The sequence below is a fragment of the Urocampus carinirostris genome, chromosome 3 (genome assembly GCF_059441175.1).
Source record: "Urocampus carinirostris isolate Australia breed hairy pipefish chromosome 3, RoL_Ucar_1.0, whole genome shotgun sequence".
Lineage (NCBI taxonomy): Eukaryota > Metazoa > Chordata > Actinopteri > Syngnathiformes > Syngnathidae > Urocampus > Urocampus carinirostris.
In genome coordinates, this window is record NC_142351.1 from 17830765 (window position 1) to 17853310 (window position 22546).

At 40.4% G+C, this 22546-nt stretch overlaps 1 protein-coding gene across 1 annotated transcript; it reads right to left on the bottom strand.

Moving 5' to 3' along the window:
* Nucleotides 1-494: 494 nt before the first annotated feature.
* zfp64 (zinc finger protein 64 homolog (mouse)) lies at nucleotides 495-8243 on the bottom strand. Its single transcript, XM_088330908.1, has 6 exons — nucleotides 8043-8243; nucleotides 7770-7931; nucleotides 6265-6399; nucleotides 5641-5703; nucleotides 5296-5547; nucleotides 495-2558 (listed from the first exon to the last, which is right to left on the bottom strand). Exons 1-6 carry the CDS (start codon nucleotides 8086-8088, stop codon nucleotides 1414-1416), a joined length of 1803 nt encoding a protein of 600 aa, XP_088187034.1. The 5' UTR covers nucleotides 8089-8243; the 3' UTR covers nucleotides 495-1413.
* Between the last annotated feature and the right edge of the window lie 14303 nt (nucleotides 8244-22546).

Here is a 22546-nt window from a genome sequence, read left to right on the forward strand (position 1 = left end):
GATGGATACACAACAAAGTAAATGCTAAAATGGCATTCGAATAATCAGAGGTAAGATCTTAGGCCAAATTTCATTCTCAGTCGGGCCGAAATGTAAATCATTATGCTTGGGTCGGACTACCTCTCGCTCTCTTTAAGTGCTGAGCTTAACTCAACTGCTGGTGGGGTTTATGGCCTAATTTTCAACCCATCAAATTGACACAAGCCCATAAAATCTTCCTATCTCCCCTTAAAATAATCCGTCAATGATGGAAAATTGTCGGTTGAAGTAACGTCTTCAAACACAGAAATATAAAAGATCAGGGGATGGTAATTGGAATCTGTGCAGTCCTTTGACACGTTTTGTGATTAAAGGCTAAACAAATAAATGTGATTTGACTTGATGTACATGTTTATACAAACGCTCCCCTACTTACGAACATTCGAGTTAGGAGCAATGGTACATACGAACATTTTTTTGGTATGTCGAAAAATATCCGATTTTGTTTAGATTTTGTATTGTGCACCCTGTTCCAAGTACAGGACAGTGCTGTAGTGCTTATTTCCGCCACTACTTGAGTGTGGCGCTGTGAGAGCTCACCCAGCATCCACCCCGAAGAAGAAATCTGGCTTCCTAATCTTGTCACAGTTCCAGTTTGTGTGTAAACATACTGTACTGTAGTGTGCTAAGAACTTTGACATTGTTATTGTTTAATATCTCGTGCATCAATTTAATATGGTTGGTGTAAAGTGTAAAGAAGGGGCAAGCAGTTTTATTTGAAATGAAAGTGGAATAAGAAAGCTTAATGCGGTTGAGAAAATGCTTGGATCACTTTTTTTCCGACCACTTTCTAGCACGGCGGAGGAAGTAGCCTAACTCTTGAAGCCCATCTTCCAAAAGTAAGTTAAGCTTTCCTTAATTAATCTTTATCGAGCATATTATTTTATTACGTGTTTATTTTTCAGTACAAAACAATATAAGTTACTTATATAAACCTTAAACAGACAATACATACAAAATATAGCACTGAAGCAACTTACGAACGATCGTCCGGCGCGTATCTCGTTCGTAAATAGGGCAGCGTCTGTACTTACTTTTCAACCTGGTTTTCGATGCAAAAGAAAAGGTTTAATTTTTTGTCAGAAATAACTTCTCCCCTTCAAGAGTACTCACGGATAAAATGTGAAAGTGGTCAGGCTTAGGTTGGGCTTCAATACCAGCTGGCCTGGATTTTTTTTTTTATGCCTGATCTTACCTTTCACTGACTGTCCTTCAGTGGCACGCACGATGCACTTTGCCATGTCCCAAACTTATTTTTGCACAGCGCCAAATCATTAATTAGATATTTTACATTCTGAAAATAAATACATAAATAAAAAAGCTTTTGTTGCAGTAAGCTTCTGTTTTGAAAAGCTGTAGTGTGGTTGGCAATGCTCACATACTAAGGCATTGACCTTGACCATCTCCCGCATTTACAGTGGATTCCACAGCAGGCTCAGTGTGACTCTTTGAAGCCACCGTTGCATCTCCTTCCGTCACAACCGTCACCTCGGCCCCACCTTCTTGGACCAAAGTGCTCAAGTCCTCGAGTTCGGTGCAGGTCGTCATAAAAGTTTGCGGAACCACGACCGACTCCTGAGTGCCTGCTGCCGAGTGGACCAGCGATTGGGGGAGAAGGCTGTTTGCGTCATCGACGGAGAGGAGCGGCGTCAAAAACACAGTCTGAGGTAAAAAAGTCGATTCTGCGCTTTGGGACAACTTAGGTGGCTGCGCAGGGGCCAGAACATTGATCTGCTGAATCATAGAGTTCACCACAATGTCCTGGTGTTCTGGACTCAACAGAACCATCTTGTTGGGACTCTCTGCAGACGACACAATAATTTTGAGATGAGAGCTATTGTAAGGGGTCAGTGAATCCACTTGGAGCGGAACCTCCAGCTGAGTGCTGTCACGCGGCATACGGATTTGTGGTGGATTCTGGGTCTCTCCGTGCTGCTTCCTGTGACTTCTAAGAGAGTCTTCCCTCACAAAAGAAGCACTGCACAGGTCGCAGATGAAGGCCCGTGCGGCATCCAGCTTGGCCCGGTAACGAGAGCTGACAGGTTTCGGGGGATCATCGCCCGCCCTTTTGCCACCAGGCTTTTCGGGTGTGTCGGAGTGAAACCTCTTCTTGTGGATGACCAGGTTGCTCCGTTGTTTGGAGGCGTAGTCGCACGAGTTGCATTTAAAGGGACGCTCCTCTGAGTGTATCCTCTCGTGGACTTTAAGCGCCCCGCGGCTGGCGCAGGAATACGTGCACTTGGGGCACTGAACAGGCTGAATTGGCCTGTGCTGCCGCGCGTGCTGCCGCAGCGCCATCTTGTTGGCGCACGTGAAATCGCAGTGGGTGCAGTTGAAAGCGTTCTCTGTGCCGTGTTTAATCTGAACATGAGACTTGAGGTTACCTTTCATGGCACAGCGGTACTCGCACAGGTCGCACTTGTAAGGCTTCTCTCCCGAGTGGACCCGAATGTGTCTTTTTAAGTCGGAGTTGATTTTGAACTTGGCATCACATTGCTGGCACTGGAAAGGCGCGTCTCCTTAGGAGCACAAAACACGAGAAGTCAAAATGGTCCTGGTTTTGTAACGGACTGAATCACATAAATCTTAATAAATAAATCTACTGCAACTGAGAAATCACAAACCACATGTTGTTACACTTTTCATTAACTGTTTGAAAAATATAGAACAGTAAGCCAGGCATTATAGTGTAGGAGTTTTCAAAGATTTTGTAATGTCGTACTTCGAATTTTTTTCAGCTAAGTATCCCTAACCTGCTTTTGTTTTTTTAATGTTTACAAAATAAGAGCATTTTTACAATTTGACTTTCATTTATTTATGTCTATGGCTGTATTGTTTTTGGGTTTACCTATTTATTAAGATTGTATTATCTTAATCTATTCCTGTTTTTAAATGGATTTTTCTGGTAAAATAGAAATATCTAATTGGAAGACATGGCTTTTGTCACTTATTACAGACACAGTCAATAGATCTTTCATCTGCATGAGATACATTTTCTCAAGTTAAATAATTGTAAAATAAGAGAAATAATCCTAAACAATCAAATATATTTTCCAATCTAGCAGGACCTATATTTGCAATGTGGGTGTGATTGTGAATAAATGTTATAAATAAAGAAATATTAATGCACATTTAAAGATAGCCTTCTGAGTATTCATGTACAGTCTTTAATTTTTTATGAAATATTAACATTTAATGTTTATTTCAAATGGTTTTAATATGAGAGCTTATTTTCAAATGTACAATGAATGTCAAATACCCTTTTTTCAAATTCCCCCTAAGGTACATGTATCCAAATTTAAGAAGCAGCCTTCTACTATTGCGAACACAACTAATGGCTGCCACGGGAGATCAGCTTGTCTGCTTCAAAAACCCAAAATTTAATTAAAGAGAAACCTAGCATAAAATAAAACGCTGATATAGTGCACAAAAAGATGTCTACCAATGCTGTACCGTTCTTTATTTTGACTTTCGAGTAACTGTATGATGGGAACTTGAGTTTGAAACAAAACCAATTAGTATGGCGCCGTGTTAAACTTTGAGAAAAACACATTTCGTCATTTTATTCTCTTTTGGGAAGTGATTGAATTAACAACGTTATAACTGCAGTGGAAAGTAGTCACACTGCCATGCAACAGATGCATTACTTACACCGTTATCAGTGTTCAAGTTAGTGATGTTGGTGAAGTATTTAGTTTGGCTTGTGGAGGCTTCAACAGTGTGTTAATATTGCGATTGTAGCTTTCACTGCTGCTGTCGATTTTTGTCAGGTTAAAAAAATAAATAAATAGATAAAGTCAACCCATGACAAACATTTTAAAACGTTATTTAAAAATGAGGGTAAGATTTCTTCGTTCACTTTCCTCCTTAAGGAGAATTATTTCAATGTGTATGCCATTTATAAGTATTTGTTCTTAAGCATAAAACATTTTCTCTTCAGAAAGAGACCTCTATAAATAATATAAGTTACAAAGTGGGTTATATCAGGTAACAGCGCAACACGTTGTTTCGAGTGAGATTGTTTTGAATTATTTTATTTTATGTCATTTAATCAGGTTGGGGAGAGGGTAACTACATATTGAAATACATGTTTGTTTATTACTTACACACACAAAAAACAATTTCGTGGAATTGTACCCGATACAGTCACTCTTTTTAACTACACGTTGCAGATCACACAACAAAATAACTGATTCTGAAAAAAACAGCAGTCATTACATTAACAACCCTGTCCCTGTAACATATCTATTAGTAAATTAATTATTGGAATATAAATATGTTATTTTCAAATTAATACTAGACAAATGATCGATTCTGGCGAAATGAAGCCCCGTAAAGCAGTCAAGCCCTGCAGGGAAATGCTTCACACACGTAGGGGCTCAAAGATGATTAATTTCCTCTACTACGCCATCATGTGGACAGAAAAATGTATAACATGCCTGTTGCATGCAATACAATTGTGGGGTTTAAATCAAATTCTGAATACCAGTATATATATATATATATATATATATATATATATATAAATAAATTGTACTGTGTTACCTTGTTTATGTCTGTGCTTATGCAACAAATGAAAATGTAAAATACGGATGGTAAAATAAAAAGTGTATTCATTTTTGTTTAACTCATTCAATGTCAGAAGTTTTTTCCATAGTCTTTCAATGTAAGCCAAGTTAAGCGGGTTCTCGCTCGTCTTGGGATCAAGAGATCGCAGGTTCGATTCCCGGCTCCTCCGTGTTTTATGTTGAAATGTCCTTGGGCAAGACACTGAATCCCTAATGCCCCCAATAAGCAGGTCGGCGCCTTGCATGGCTGCATGGCCGCTATTGGTGTGCGAGTGTGTGCGTGAATGGGTAAGTGTGAAGCACATTGTAAAGCGCTTTGGGAGGTCTTCATTGACATGAAAAGTGCTATATAAATGCAGACCATTTAAGCGAAGAGGGTACAATGGCGTTTCTTTGACGCTATTATTTCGAACTACACCCAAACCTAGCGAATCATTTCCTCCATCCACTTTGGGGAGCTTCAAACGTCACCAAATAATCATCAACAAACGCATCGATTCGCGGTTATTGAAGCCCTCATTTAAACTATTCGGCAAAAATAGATTTAACCTGAGAACCACATCACTATCAATTACAGAACATGAAAAAAAGAGCCAACAGTCTCCATAACGGTACAGAAACAATACAGAAACATTTCACTTCATTAGGGCAAACACCATGTACATGTTGGAGATGCATTTCAACTTACCCGTGTGTGAGCGCAGGTGCACGGTAAGCTGGCTGGAGTTGCGGCTGGCGTAGGGACAAATCTGGCATTTGAAGGGTCGCTCGTCGTAGTGGATCCGCAGGTGTTTCTTCAGGCTGCTGCTGTCGGCCGCTGCGTACGGGCACAGTTTGCACTTGTGAGGCTTCTCACCCGTGTGAGAGCGACTATGCATGTTTAGTTTGTCCCGCCGGCTAAAGCGTTTGTGGCATAGCTCGCACTCGAACGGCTTTTCACCTGAAGGGGGGGATAGTGAAGGTAGGCCCTTACATAACATATAAACACAAGCATTCTCGTGATTTTGAGTCTGGTTTTAAGGTTATAACTTACCAGTGTGAGTTTTAAGGTGTCTTTCCATGTCTTTTTGGCCATACTGTGTCTTAAAGGTGCAACCTGAAAAAAAAATCATGTCATGTAACAAAAGTGCCATTCTTTTGTGGTCTGTGTTTGTTTGTAGCAATAAAACTGTTCTTTCCATAGTCAATTACAAGGCAGTTTTTTGGGGGGGATTGGGGGATCGTAGATAAAAGTTTAAATTCATCATCAGTTTGAGTATAAAATGTAACACGGACTAAAAATATTGCAAATGCGTAAAACAAGGGGGGAAAAAATTGCATCAATTAAATACTTTTTACAGATGGATACTATACTCTAACGAATTACAGACAAATCCTACCTGTTGAAAATTACCACTTATCTTTCAAGATGCAGTGCTCATTGGGATGTAATTTATGGGGGTCTGCTTGAAACATTTTGCCTACATGATGATTTAGACTTATAGATATTGAAATGTAGCTTAACTGCTAGAAAATGAAATAATTTCTGGGTTCATGTTTCATTTTATGGTTAAATAATGTCCTTAATATCTAATAGAATTGTGTGTATATCATGATGGAAAGTAATATAGTTTGTGAGATTTCAGGGATTGTGCACCAGGAATAAGATGTGACTAACCTGAAAAACAACAGCTGTACCTCTTGGAAGTCAGCGCGCTTTTGAGCTTTTTAGATTTGGGAGCTTTGGTTAAGATCTTCTTCACTCCTCTCAAAACACAATTCTGAAAGGTCTCCTCTAAAACCACCTCGATACCTGAAATTTGTTGATGGCAAAATTGATGAGTATTCAACAACATGAACAAGGCTGCAAGTAACTCAAGAAACATGAATGGATAGATGACTTGAGGTTATCTCCATGGTTGCCAATTCTACGACTTGCAACTCCATCCATTATCTGCACCGCTTATTCTCAGTGTGGTCGCGGGGGCGCCGGAGCCCATCCCAGCTATCTTTGGGCAATGGGCAGGGGACACCCTGAACTGGTTGCCAGCCAGTTACAGGGCACACAGGGACAGACAATTCGCTCGCTCATTCACACCTAGGGACAATTTGGACCGGCCAATTAACCTAACATGCATGTTTTTGGAATGAGGGAGGAAACTCATGCAGGCACAGGGAGAACATACAAACTTTGCACAAGATAAAAGCTAATGCCTTGTCTTTTGACATCTACAATACTCATAGTCTGGTGGCCAGGATTTGGTGTTCTACCTGCCGTGATCAAGGATCGATTCTCTGTGCATCCCATTTTGAGCATATGTGGTCCGCGATTTCGGACAATCAGGCATTTGGGTGCTATACTACAATAAAAATTTCGGTGCAACACGCACACAACTTTTCTTTAGGTTAAAGGATGTGTGTAAAAATTAGGGCAATTTTTCTTTCGTTCTTTGTGGACCAGTACCAAACGACCCACAGCCCGTTACCAGTCTGGAGCCTGGTGGTTGCATACATAATACATAAATCATCAATCCATTATCTGCACTGCTTAGCCTCAGTAGGGTCGCGGGGGTGCTGGAGCCCATCCCAAATATCTTTGGGCAGTGGGCACGGGACACCCTGAACTGGTTGCCAGCCAGTCGCAGGGCACACAGGGACAGACAATTCGCTCGCTCATTAACACCTAGGGACAATTTGGACTGGCCAATTAACCTGAAATGCATATTTTTGGAATGTGGGAGGAAACCGGAGTGCCCGTAGGAAACCCATGCAAGCACGGGGAGAACATGCCAACTCCACACAGGAGGTCCGATCTCATGACCTCAGAACTGTGCCACACACGCGCTAACCACTGCGCCGCCATGTAGGACTTGCAACTTTCTGCAAAAATACAGAGGCGAGGCTTGTGCAACTTGACAGAAGAGCCATCTTTAGTGACACTTTCCTAAAAATCTTGGATGGAGGGGTATTTTTATTCAATGGTTGTGACCCCATGCTTCCCCAAATGAATAACTATTTTTAAAGAAAATCTTGAAGGTGCACAAATTCTTCTTGCAAATATATATATTAAGATTACACTATGAACAGCTGTTTTAATATAAACTTCCCAGGATGAAGAACGTCATGACTGACAAAAGTAGTGCAGCGAAAGGTTGAAAATACTAAGAGAAAAGAAGACGTCACCTGAAAGCGAAGAAGCTGCAGCAGTTGTGTCTAGAGTGTCACGTTTGGGCAGTGAACATCCACTTTGCTTATGGGCCAGAAACACTTCAAAATTGTTATACTGCTGCTTGCAGAATCCGCAGATGTGGATGTCTGGGCTCACCTCCACCACCACAGAATGCCCTGTGAGAGGGTATTCTTATTTAAGTAGAATTTAATGAAACTTGTACACGATAAAAAAACAAATACGACAAAATAGGAAAAGATTGTCGGTGTTTACATCATTATTCTCACCTTCTGCATTGTTTGTTGCCATTATGTAGTTCGTTTTGCGACACATCAAGTCATATTTTGGCTTCTCTCTCGGCCGGCGAGTTTGTTACTGCACGGAAGCAAGAAGAGTTTTTTTCTCCTCGTTGCAAAAAAAGCAAAGGAAAAATTAAAAGACAGTTTAGAATATGAAATAGTAATCTTGTGTATAATAAAACAGCGGCTGAGTAGAATTTTACGACATTTTGCGCCAGTTTTGCGGCTGCAGAGACGCATGCGTAGACAAGCTTGGATGGGGAGGTGAGTGAGGACGGTGACGTCATGCGCAATAGGTTATTTTAGGAGGTATGCTGTTTTTAGAAACGTTTTTAAAATGTCAATTTACAAATCACGCGGAAAAATGAATATTTACACTTCGCTTGATTAAAAAAACCCCAAAACATACTCAAGTTACATAAATATGGTAACATTTGCAATATAAGAAACTGTTGGAAAATAGAAGAATTAAATCAATTGAGAATAGTTGAGGGGATATTTCTGTTTTATATAAAGGGATACAAACAAAAAGGAACAAAAACAAATACAGCAGATGGAAAAAAAAATTCACCCATTATCTATATCCAAACTTATTTATAAATCCCGACTTGCGTGCGTGCATGTGTGTGCGCGCGTCTGTGTGTGTGTGTGTGTGTGTGTGTTTGTGATTCGTATGTGGCTCATAAGCTCTGAAACAGCTGGACAAATTTTCGTCAAAATTGAGACAGTTAGTCTTTAGGCTTCTGCAAGTGTTTTTAGCTAGCTTTCTGTCAATGCAACCCCAATAAATACCAACAAAATCGATAAACATCTGCTTTTGTGTACAAGTGGCTCTGAAGCTGCATTCGACCATGCGGGTCCCTTGCGCTTTTGCAAAAAATCACCACCCATACATGTTAAGATTTAAATCAATATTGTGTAATATTTAGTGTCTCCCAATGGTACAAAAATCTTTCATTTAGTAAAAACAAAACAAAACACTAATTTGAATACCAGGCAAAGATACCTTACCTATCATACGAATGTCAATATTTGTAAAGAAAAATAATAGGCTGAGAAATTTGTATGTCTCTTACACAGTGGAATTACTACACGGTAGTTGCCGCCATATTTGTCTGGCATACTGCTGCTACTGTGTGCTCTGTGGCACTGGTTAGACTTTAATGTTAAAAATGTGAGGTTGATCAGTTTTGTACAATGTAGTTCTTGATAACCAATTCTAACACACAACACATTGTTACAACCATTATTTATTCATTTAATTGTTCATGCATTTACAGTACTTTTCAGCGACACCATATGTAATTATTGCTTATGCTGAACTTGTCCCCAACTCAAAGGGAATGGATTTAAAGATACATTTTGGATGATGATTGTAACATTCTGGATTATTTGTTAAACGAAAATAGCTCTGAATTGATTCAAAAGAATGCAGATCTTATATTTGTGAATAGAATATAATAACTCAACAAACATTACACGTGTCCATTGAGTCATACATTACCCGGTTTCACCCCATTGTGCCGCATTTTAAACATTTTTTTTACCAGGTCTTAATTCTAGCCTACATTCTGTTCTGTAACAATGGTGAAAGCTACGCACTTGAAAAAATAAAAAATAATAAATCAATGAAAATGTATCCTTACAACTATCAAAGGCAATCCAAATATGGGGCCTATATGGAAAATAAAGGACAGGCGGCCACGGAAAAATTTCCGTTAGCATTGGCAATGTAAGCATTGACAAAGTTAGCAGCACATGAAAAGGTCGTTGTATTAGAATGTATCACTGAATATGTTGTCATGATAGCACGAGTTTGGTTTTTCAATCATTATATCTTTATTTTGATAATCACATTATTCATTTAGTTGCTATAAATCACAGGTGTCTAACAGGCGGCCAGCGGGCCACATCAGGCCCGTCAAGGGATTGAATCCGGCCCGCGAGAAAACACTCAGAGAAGCGCAAGAGAAAAACAACCTGCAGGTTGAAATATGTCAACTTGATGTTGCTAAAGCTAGGTGCCTCAAACAAAGACACTGTACTTGTATTTCTTTCTCTCTCTCTCTCTCTCTCTCTCTCTCTCTCTCTCTCTCTCTCTCTCTCTCTCTCTCTCTCTCTCTCTCTCTCTCTCTCTCTCTCTCTCTCTCTCTCTCTCTCTCTCTCTCTCTCTCTCTCTCTCTCTCTCTCACTCTCTCGCTCTCTCTCTCTTTTCCACCCCTTTTCTCCCACTCTCTGTCTCTGTCTCTGTCTCTGTCTATTTCACTCTCTGTGTCTCTCTTTTTCTCTTCCTTTGTTGCCCTTTGTTTGTTTCTCTCTCTGTGTCTTTTTAACTTCTTTTGCTCTAACTTCCTTTTCTCCTTTTCTCTCTTTTCTCTTTCCCTCTTTTACCCTTCGCGCTTTCTTTTCTCTCCCTCTGTCTTGCTATTTCTCTTTGGATTTCTTTCTTTGATTTCTGCAAAATCCAGTTAGATCCAGCATCAACAAAAGGTCTATTGTGAAGATGTAACTTTGCCTGATGAATTTTCTTTTTGTCAATACACACCCCGATCCTATAAAAACAGTGGTCAAACATTTTCCGATGCTTGGTTAGGAAGGGCTGCGTCCTGTTCACAAGCACAGTATATTCTGTTTCTTTTTCATTTTGTTTTTTGTAATAAAAGTCCTCAACTGAAGTGCTCTCTGCTGCTTTTGTTTATTCAGTCAAATACTTTGTCAGAATCCTGATAGTTGAATTTATCATGCGGCAGGACACGGATTGTTCCAGTCTACATAAGCTAACTACCTTTCGCACGCAGGGCTGACTTTTGCACTATGGGCTGCTAGACAGTTCCTTTAGCAACACCCACACGTTTCGTTAGCAGCAGCATTATGAATTCAGTATGATGACGTACAGTTTATCGTGCAATTTGACAACGGCTCATAATAGACAATGCTCTTCGAAATTAAAGAGTTGAGAACTCACAAAAAGTTAACTCAAAAACTTTTTACGAAGATGAAGAAAGTCTAGAATAACAGGACCCTAGGAGCAGTGTTAACAAAAATCTCTGTCCTGTTGGCAATGGCACACACCAACATTGATGGTTTAAGAATGGAGATTGGGGTACTTTTAATGAAAAAGGAAAGTAAAAGACAGGTGGCCGCAGAGAAATTACTGTTGATATTAGCATTAGCCACGTTAACAGCACCAGTCAAAGTCTGTTTGCTGGTAAGCTAACTGGCTTTCACACTCAGGGCTTGCTTGGCACCCTAGGCTGCTAGCTAGCTCCTTTAGTGACATGTTTGATGAATAGAATAGAATAGAATAGAATTTACTTTTATTGTCATTCTTTGTAACCATGCACACAGAACGGAATGTCGATACACCTGATCTGTACAGTGAAACTATAACGAGCCGATGCAGCCGCAGCCAAACAGGGCGCCGCCATTTTGAAATGAAATGAAATGATATGCATTTATATAGCGCTTTTCAAGTCAAGACTTCCCAAAGCGCTTTACAGTGGGCTTCACATTTCCCAATAGCGGCCGTACAGCCATGTAAGGCGCTAACCAGCTTATTGGGGGTATTAGGGGTTCAGTGTCTTACCCAAGGACACTTCAACATGTAACACGGAGGAGCCAGGATTCGAACTGCGATCTCTTGATCCCAAGACGAGCGCTCTACCTCCTGAGCCACTGCCGCCTATATATTTTAGACCCAACTGCTGTGTTGCGAGTCATTAGGTGACCAAACCCCCCAATTCCAACCCTTAATGCCGAGTGCCAAGCAGGGAGGCAATGAGTACCAATGTTGTAAGTCTTAGGTATGACTCGGCCGAGGCTTGAACCAGCGACCTTCCAGTCTCGGAGTGGGCGCCCTACCATCTAGGCTACCGAGCTGGTAAATGGTGTTGCCAGCAGCATCATAAATATTATATCAGTTTGACAATGTCAGGTGTGCTGATAAGCTTGCAATTGATAGATGCGCTTGAAATTTAACAAGTTTTAAATCCACAAAAAGGCAAATTGAAGACTAACAAAAATGAATAAAGTCTACAAAACAGGGCCCAGTAGTGTTTGGCATGTAAATTAACATCTCTGTCCAGTTGGCATTGGCACAAACCAACATTGATGGCTTCAACGTCTACATAATGCATATCAGCACATAGGCCCAGATTTAGCATGCCCAGCTATCCCCAACAAGCTCATATTTCACAAGAATCTGCTCTTACAAGGCACTTACACATTCCCACACCCTCTGCCATCTTTCAAGTGAGGGCAATTTAGTGGCTTGTTGGGCCGAGCGAACGAGAAAAGCCTCTTTATGCGCCGCCGCTGTGAATAAGCTGTGAACGTGAGTGACGCGCGGCGCCATTTTCACTGGCAGCTCCTTAACTGGCTCATTGCTACTGGGAGGCTCAAGACTTTGGCCTGATTCCCACCCTGCTGAAACTGCAAAAAAATCCTGGAGGCAAACAGGAAGAACACACACATAAATGATGTGTAGAGACAGAAGCAGAGCCTTTTAACAACTGACTTGTTTCATATCTCATCTGCATGGACACACACTTTGCAACACAATCTATCACGTCAATCAGAACACTCGGAGGTTGGTGGGGGAAAATTTTGATGACACAGCGGAGAAGAGATTAAGCAAATAAATTGTTCGTTGAATGGGAGTGAGAGGCTTGCAGATCACACGAATGTAAATCTGATTCGGTTAAATGCCAATCAAAAGAGTACATTTACAAGAATCATTTACCGTATTTTCCGGACTATATAAAAGGTGCACCCATAATATTCATGGATATTCTTAGTTACAAGTAAATGCTACTGCATAAGGTAACTGTTCTGCATTTGGAAAACGGAAAGAATGATCTTTTCTCTCGTTAATTGCGAAAAGGAAACAAAAGAGAAGCGCAGAACTTTGACAGCAGCTCAGACTGTCAGAACGAGAACAGATGGTAGACCAAAACGCTTAACGTTTCACAACAAACTATATTGCGGAAGCTGAGAAGTCATCTATGGGAAAGCAAGCCCCAGCAATCCGGCGATCGCTGAGCAGGAGGAGCAGGGAGTTCACGGGATCGGAGCGTGGTCGGAAGGCGGGAACGAGTTGAGTAGCCGGGACGGGCGATCTGAGCGTGGTCGATGGGCAGAAAAAGGTCAGGGAGCCAGAGACGATCGGGAAGCCAGGGGCAGACGGGCAGGATACAGGTAAGGACGGGACAGACGGGAGCCAGAGTCAAACATTGCTTGCCTTGCGTGTGCGCAGGTTCACTGACGGACTGAAAAGGAGTGAGTGGAGAACTGAGTTAAATAGGAGGGGAACCAATCAGGCAACGAGCAACAGCTGGCGCCAAACGAGCGGGCACAGGTGCAGGCAATGGGTAATCGTGACACAGGCGCCAACATTCGGACGCTCATTGCGAATCCTCTTTTGTTGTTGCCTTGGAAAATAATTGACATTAAGTAGGAAATGTATTGGGATTACTTGAAGGAAGATTTTTTTATAGTAACATTTTGTACAAAACAACGTTCTTTTGTATAAATTATTGTTAGATTAACTTGGAACAAAATCTATTTATTCGGGACCAGTGTTGGGAATTACAAGGAAATGCAATTACTTTGTGATGCGTTCTAAATGAATAAAAATAAAAATGTTTGACTCAACTGTAACAACATGGTACCTTTAAAAAGCAGATTTTGACAAGTATTATGTCTTCTGTTCTTTGACAATTTTTCCTTCGTTGAACAAAATACGTAAAAAGGATGGGCATGTTTATATCTACCGAAAAAATACAACTTAATACAGTTGCGGTGGAGCTTCAAGGAGATGTAACTACGCCCTAATGATATTCTCCCTACAGTATGTACTCTCATCCAAGCCGTATTTACAACTATAACGTAAAATAATAAAATCAGGGGCACATAAATATGTGCATATTTAGTTGTGTGTCACCAGTAGGAAATGGTAGGTAGCCTGGTAGCCACCCTAGATCTTATTTTAGTTTTAATTCCCTGCGCCTTATAGTCCAGTGTGCCTTATATACAGGGTTGGGTAGGGTTACTTTAACTTGATTACTTTCAATTACTTTTGGATTACTCCAATACCAAATATGCTAATAAAAGACAAAAGACACCAAATATGAATAAAATTATGACTCACAAGACGTGGTAAGCTTTCTCTCCTGGCTTTGATCTCTTTGATCTCCAGCAAAACTAACATCATTTTTGCCGTTCCATGTATTTCGTTACTCCCCAAGCTTGCACAAATTTAGTAATTTCCAGTTACAAATTACTGTAAATAATCAAATTGAAGTCGAAACCCTATAGAAGTATTCAAATAACATGAACAGTATGACAAAAAAATAGAGAAAAATGTGTATATCAGCCTGTGGAAATACTGTATTGAAGCCCTCATATCTCTTGGCTTGTGCAATCTTGAAAGTTTGTAAACTAAGACAGCCGAGACACTCTTTATTCATTTTGTATTTTGGGTTCAAACCACTTAATGGTTTCCTTGATTTCTGGGTTGTGTCCAGAATGTTTTCTTTGTTTCTCCAGGTATTGAGTATTGCAAAAAATAGTTTTAAAAATAAAAAGACCAATATTTGGCAGTTGTTAACGAAGTTCTAAGCTCACATTTACCCAATCGATTTTGTTGTTCCTATATGAGCCACACCCTCTTCCCAAACGCTGCCTACCATCCGCTGCTGGTGACACACAATCAGAAATGCGCATATAAACTTCAGTACAGTATTTTATAGTTGTAAATATGTCCTAGATGTGAGTATATATGGTTAGGAGAATATCACAATATCAGTAGGGAGAAATTCAGCGTTCTCGTTCTCTCTGCATGCCACTGTAGCTGTATTCAGTTTTTCTCTGTAGGCAGATAAAAACAACACCCACCCTTTTCAAAATCGTGTTCAGTTTTGTGTTACTGGCAGATTGCAGATTGCACGTTGCTTCACGGATTGAAGAACAATTATCGGTTAGAGGTCGGGGATTTTAAACTACTGCCGCGCTTTTAATGAGGAATAACGCACCAAGTTATAACAACAGTTGAGTAATAAAATATTTATAAAAACACGTTACAGTACTTGTTACCGGGAAAAATAATTACGTTCCAGTAATGCGTTACATGCTTTACTCCCAACACTGCTCAAGGCAAGGCAGCCATGCTTTTATGGTGTTACATCACAGTTTTTTCAATTTTGTGTCAGAACCTTAGCTCAAATTTTCTTGAAATGTTGGGTTGCTAGTTGCATAGTTTTCAGATAACTCGCCTCAAAAACCTTAACAGGAAAAAATATTGTCAAGGGATGTATGAATATAGCATATTGGGCTTCCTGACCATTGGAAATGGGGGAACACTGAGGGCGTGTGTCCATTCTCACAGGATTCTCTCCAGTAGAGGGGTGCTAGCTGCTTATGCTTGCTTAATAGTATCAGGCTCTCGCCAGAATGGAGCGGCACATGCTTTAATTGCATGATGACTTTTCGAATGTCATCAGCATTTATACTGTTCTCCACCTGAGGGCACCCCGACAACATCCAATGCTTTCTCAAACGCCACATACCGTCTTGCTTCCTAAATGTTTATTCGAGATCTCACCACCTCAAGAGCCCCAATCATATTTAGGCATCAAATATTAATCCAGTTTAGTCAACGAAGGCCTTCTGCAGGTTCGGCTTTGAGTCATTTTGCTCATTACTATTTCATGTCATTCAGGGGAGGCTCATTAAAGTTGATCCAAGGAGGAAGATAAACTTGAGTGTACAAAGATGGTATTAAAAGATTATTTTTGCTCTTAGATTAACCTGTTTGTAATCTGCAGTTTTCTCAAATGTATCTTATTTGTAACATTATTTCATATTTAGACCCTCGAAGGTTGCGATTTAACCAAACTTGGATGGTGAGAGGCAGTAATAAAAACAGAGAAAAACATCTTTCCCCATTGTGTATTATTTTGTGCTGCATATATATATATATATATATATATATATATATATATATATATATATATATATATATATATGAGAAGATGAGCTCTCAGATAAGAAAATTACACCTTTTCCTACAGCCCTCCTCTGAGCCCCCTATTTTTTATCAATTGTACACGGTTAAAAAAAACAGATCAGCTCTAAAGGGTGTGAAAATATAAAAAACAGCAACATTATTGGCTGATAGGTACAATGATGCAATAGTCAAAATAATAAACAGTGAGTCCAAATAAGGAACTGGCATCTAATGAAAACTCTTTTGCTGTCATGACTACTGTCAAACCCAAAACAGATACAGGACCCAATCGCGAGACCGAAAATAAACAGGAGAAACTGGACGGGAAACAACTGGAGAAACTAACAAACAGGACCAAAACAGAACGAAACCAAACTGGAACCCGAAACTAAACAGTGCAAAAATAAACTGGAATACCGGACTGGAGATATCACAGGAAAACAGGACCGAGTAAGAACCCATGTCTTGTGGGGCAGAAGTTAGTTTGGGATATATCACAGGAAAACAGGACCGAGTCAGAACCCACGTCTTGTGGGTCAGGATTTCGTTTGACGGGCTGACTCTGAAGCAAGAGAGTGCTGAGCTTTATATAAACATAAAGTCAATCTCTCAACAAGCCGCAGCTGGCACCACACGGGCGGGGCCAATTGGGCACCATTGCAACAGTGACACAAAGGGGCGGGGCTAATTGGGCGCCACGGCAACCATGACAATTACTGATGCGAAGCACCTGTGCCCGCTCCTTTGGCGCCAACTGCCTCGGACTCTGATTGCCCTGTCACTATTTAAACCCCCGTCTTTCTGTCACCGGTGGTCAGTCAGTTTTCGACCCTGACTCACTCCTGACTCCGTCTACTCTCCTGTCCCAGCTTTCGACCTCTTTTTGTCATTGACCACGTCTACTCTCCTTTCATGGCTTACGACTCGCTTCCGACCCCGACCACGTTTTTCTCTCTTGCTACTGACCTGATTTTCCTTTCCCGACACCGCCATCGCTCTCCACGGAAGATCCACTTCCGCGTTCAGAGCGACTTGCTTCCCGCGTCCAGCAATCACCGGATGGTGGGCATAACCCTTTCTCTTTCTTCCAATAAAACTTGTGAGAAATGCAGCGCAAGTGGATCCTATTTCTGTTCTGGTCCTGACAATATTACTTCTTCGAGTCACTAAAATTTACACATACAGTTGCTTTAAATACAATGTAGCACACATACATGCAATAAAATATTTTTGAACATTTTTGGGATACTTTTCAATTCCATTCATTGGCATTGATATGGAAACACTGGCGTTTAGTGGCCCTGATCTGTCACTTTTTAGGTAACATAGTCAACAGGGATAGGGAATTGTAGTTTATGGTCAAATCTCTTTTGATCAGTTTATTTTTAGACTCTCAGATATTTTAAGCCAATACAGGACATAGATTTGGCACTTGTGATATAGTCTGTCTTGCTGTGAGTAAGTAATCTACGCATTATGTTTGTAAGGTATATTTTTTTTTAATTAGGGGAATAGCAATTATTAATAAGGGAGCAATTGGCTAAGGTTGCCAGCTATGTTGTCCAAAAGATGGTGGGCAAGCCTGGTGATATTTCTTTTCTGGCCTTTTGGCTGTCACTGCACAGATTTTGTTTTTTCTTGCACACCAACAAAGCACATGCCGAATTGTGCCACTGAAAACGATTCCATAAATCGTCAGATGGTTCCCCACACTTCAATATGCCCCTGATTTTCACAAGCAAGCAAAATCCAGCGGTGGCGTGCACAAAAGACACGCAGGCTCACACGCTCTTTGTATGAGTGAAGTGATGCAGAAGCTTGGGCTGCAGCACTCTAGAGGGCTCAATTTGTCCTCGGGGACAAGAACAAAACACACTATGGGATGTACAGCATGTAAAAACATACAAGCTTTTTATTTCTATTTTATTTGCCTTTTTATCTGGCATTGATTCAATCAAATTTGGTTTGTTTGAAGGGATATTGCTGCTGTGTTTTGCTTCGCAGCCAACAGGGGGCGTTATGCGTCAGTCTAGTAACGTTACTTTGAGACTGCTGTGCAAGCTGACGTTTGCTCCACTTTTGTTGTCGCTGACATTTTGGAAGCAGCAGATCAGCAAAAATGAGAACTCAAAGAGACAAATGAGAAGCACTGATATTTCCACCTTTCTCTCATATTTATTAATGAGGGATACAGTGTTTTAATTAGCAAAAAAATAAAAAAATAAATCAGAGAAGTCAACATGTTTTTAGTTTCCAGGTTTGTCTGTCTTAACAAGACCAGATAATTTGTCAGTGAGCTTTTTGTAACAAATTACATCCATCAATTCAGTATTGTTTTTATTTTTATTATTTAATTGATGATAATGATGGTTATTTGTTCAATATTTCTTTTAATAATAGAAATTTGGCGATTTTAGAAAAAAGTTCGACAAAAATAGAAGTATTAAAACAACATAAACAGTATGACAACGATAAAAACATACTCACCTGATTTTAGGTACAGTATTGATGAAAATCAACACCAAAAAATAACAATCCCTTATTAGTGGTACTGTTATCAAGACAATATCTTCCAAAATATGCAATAAAGTTCACTTCTTGGGAATTCCGGACAAAAAGTAAAATAATAAATGCTATGACAGGTGAAAAAAAATTAAGGCTTTAACTTTAAAAGGGTAGGTCACAAAAAGTGGGGATTCTGTAAACTAATATAATGTCACGACCAGCACACAGGGTAGACCCAATCGCGTAACGTTTTCTCACAATTTTATTGAAAGAAAGAGGAAGGGCAGCGCCCGCGATACGATGCTCGCTGGACGCGGGAAGCAAGTCGCTCTCGCACTCGGACAGTGATCGGAACACAGAAGTGGATCTTCCGTAGCGAGCGATGGCGGTGTCAGGGACGGAAAAACTGGTCGGTAGCCGGAAGTGGGAGAGCAAAGCGTGGTCGGGGTCAGAAACGAGTTGTAAGCCAGGGCAGAAGAGTAGACCTAGTCGGGATTAAAATTGGGTTGTAAGCTGGGACTGGAGAGCAGACTTGGTCGGGATCAAAACATGTCGTAGCCGGAGACAAACGGGAGCAAAACCGGGAGAGGCGGGAGTCAGGTTCGAAAATGGCTTGCCTTGTATAAACAATGGTTTGCAGACGGACTGACAACAGGGGATTGACAGGACTGGGTTTAAGTAGGGACAGGGAGCCAACTTGAACCCGCGGCGGTTGGCGCCAAATGAGCAGGCACAGATAATTCACATCGATAAATTATGACATATAAAGAATATGTTTGGGTGTCTATTTCCAAATTTATGGGTTATACAACAGTTAAACACCGAAAGTTTTTATTCTTTTGATGATAATATTATGTTGTCCATGAACCTAATTGCCCCTGTTGATTACGTGTTGATAAATATTGTTTTTGATATATACAGTATATAGCCAAAGAGGTTTGACCAAATGACAAAATAACCATTGACAACAGTGAAACACGTTGTAGGAACCTAATTTAATTTTCCCATAAATGTAGCCAAGCTTCGTGGGAAAACAGTATTGTATTAAATGAACATCAAGATATAACATAAACCTTAATTGGTGGTATTGTTATCAGGAATAGCATGACATATCTTAAAAAAATTGCAATAAAACTTCTTTTCGGAGCAAACATTCAGGCAATCTTTCAGCATTGGCAATTAATGCAAATGATTATTAACATTGGATCCTCTCTTCTCGTCAGTTGTTTTTCTCATTTTACCCATGGGGTCTGTGGCCGAATCGACTCCTTAGTTTGACATCCCTGGTGTTAATGAAGGGTGTTCATTGTGTCAGCAACTCTCACACTCATTTTTACCATAATGCAAACAAGTCTCCAGATCTGGGTGGTTGCATAAAGAGCAATCTGGGGAAAGAAGTGACAAATAAATTATTTCAAATTTTAGTTGTTTCCTGTGGTGGTGGGGTGTGGTGGAATCAAACTTTTGAAAAGTATACATGAGGGGATGGCTCCTAGCCAGCCCTGCAAGCCATGCATTTTGTGAATCTAAAAATTGCAAAGCCAACACTGAGTCTTTTGATACCGAATTTGAATCCACATTCCACTACAGTATACAGATGCTCCCCTACTTTCTACCATTTGACTTACGTAAAACGGTAGATACGAACATTTTTTTGGGGACGTTGAAATATATCTGGACATTGCTGCAAGTTAGATTTTGTATTGTGTGCACCTTTTTCCGAGTACAGAACATTACTGAAGATAGATAGATAGATAGATAGATAGATAGATAGATAGATAGATAGATAAATACTTTATTCATCCCCGCAGGGAAATTCACACTTCCTGCAGCATCCCTGCACTGGAGAACAAAAAAATAATAAAGCAAAAAGAATACAATATGTAGTGCTTCTTTCCGCCGCTACCGGTGTGTGGCGCTGTGAGAGGTCACCCAGCATCCACCTGGAAGAAAAAAAATCTGCTTCTTCTCCTAGTTCTTGTGTAAACATTCTATACTGTATCTCCAGCGCACTAAAAACGTTGACATTTTTATCGTTTAGTATTTCGTGCATCCATTCAATATGGTTAATGTAAAGTGTAAAGAAGAGGCGAGCCGTTTCTTTTGAAATGAAAGTGGAATTATAAAGCTTGATGCATTTGAGAAAATGACCGGAACGCTTTTTTTCAGCCACTTCTTACCACGGGAGTAGGACCTCTTGAAGTGGATCTTCCCAAAGTAAGTTAAATTCAACTTTGTTTATCTTTTTAGAGCATGTTATTTTATGAGATGTTTATTTTTTTCGTGCAAAACAATACAGGTTACTTATACAAGCATTAAACATTCTTATATAAAACCTTAAACATACAAAATATAGCACTGAAGCAACTTGTGAACAAATTCAACTGACAAACAATCGTCGTAAGTCGGGCAGTGTCTGTATACATACAGTAAATGCAAAGGATACAACAAACCCCGCCTACAAACTTTTAAACTTAAGAAAATATATGATGTAAAATAAGATGTCCGACATAAAATTCAAATCATGAGAATTCATTCAATTATATTCTCGGAAAATAATCAGTAAGCTCATCGCATTTGCCTATTTGATTTCATGCATACCAAGACACCATCAAGGTGATGAGGCAAACATCATGCAACGGAAACGTGGCTCATAATAATTGGAAAGAGGTGTGCAGAGATAATGATCCCAGATCTTGCACTTGTCAAACCTTATGTGGAAGTTTAAATCTTACCGTCCAAGAAAGTAATAAAAAAGAAAAGAAAATCGCCCACAAAAATAAAGGAAGCGTCCTTGTCATCGTGCTTCCCTACTCATTTCATTCACTCCACTGCAAATCCTCGCGTGTCAAGGATTTGAGAAGGAAAACAGCGAAATGCTGCAGCAGCTGTTTTGTTTCCGACTCTCCAAAATAGTCGCGAGCCGTCGACGGTGACAGTATGTGGAGCCAGCTCTTAGCAGCGTGTCACAAAGTGGCATTGCCGAGCGAGCGGGAAATCACGTTGACGCTTCAAGAGGGAAGAAGCCTTCACCTGACAGTCGGCATCCGAGTTGTGACGACTCGACGATGTGAGCAAAAAAAAACCGACGCCAATTAGGAACGGGGCTCAGAAATTTCAACCATTCACAAGGAAAGACAAAATTTGACTCGTTTCAACGTGATGGAAATATTTTATCCTCCAAACGGGCAGACAGAAGTGACAGACTTTAGTCTTCTTCAATGGCTTTTTGTGGGTGTGAGTGTCATTGCTAAATGCAGCTCTACCATATAAGTGATGAGTGTGCAACACTATATTAGAATATTTTGATAGTATTTATAAACAAATAAGCTTGTTTTGCCATGGCTACATTCCCTATCACCACTCCAGCGGCTGCTACATGAAACTTATTGAATGAGAGAGGCACAGCCTATCGGCCTATTGGTATCCACTTTTTTTTAATTGAAGTCTGCAAACATACAAGAAAAGATTGCAATGGCTTCTTCGATATTCATTGACCTAAAGTTGCTTTTCCTAATTCAGGACTTCTTCTGGCTTGTGTCAAGCTCCTTATGTTGCACGTGCATTTATGAGCCTTTCGTAGACACGCTTGAATAAACTCATGTTTTTTCATCTTTTCGGGGGTTTGGGTAGGTGTTTGGTCTGTTTTTGAAACTTTCACCGTTTTCATGCCAAACTTGTCAAGACCAGAACGGAGACAGGACCCACTTGCGTTACTTTTCTCTCAGTTTTACTGGAAGAAAGGAAAGGGTTGCACCCACGATTCGGTGATCGCTGTGCGCAGGAAGCAGGTCGCTCTGAATGCGGACGTGGTTCAGTAGCCGGGACAGAAGAGCAAAAACGTGGTCGGGGTAGAAACCAGTCGTAAGCCAGGAGAGGAGGGTAGACGTGGTCAGTATCAAAAACGGGTCGAAGCCAGGGAACAGAAGGGAGCAAAAAACAGATGGGAGTCAGGGTCGAAAAGGGCTTGCCTAGCGTAAAC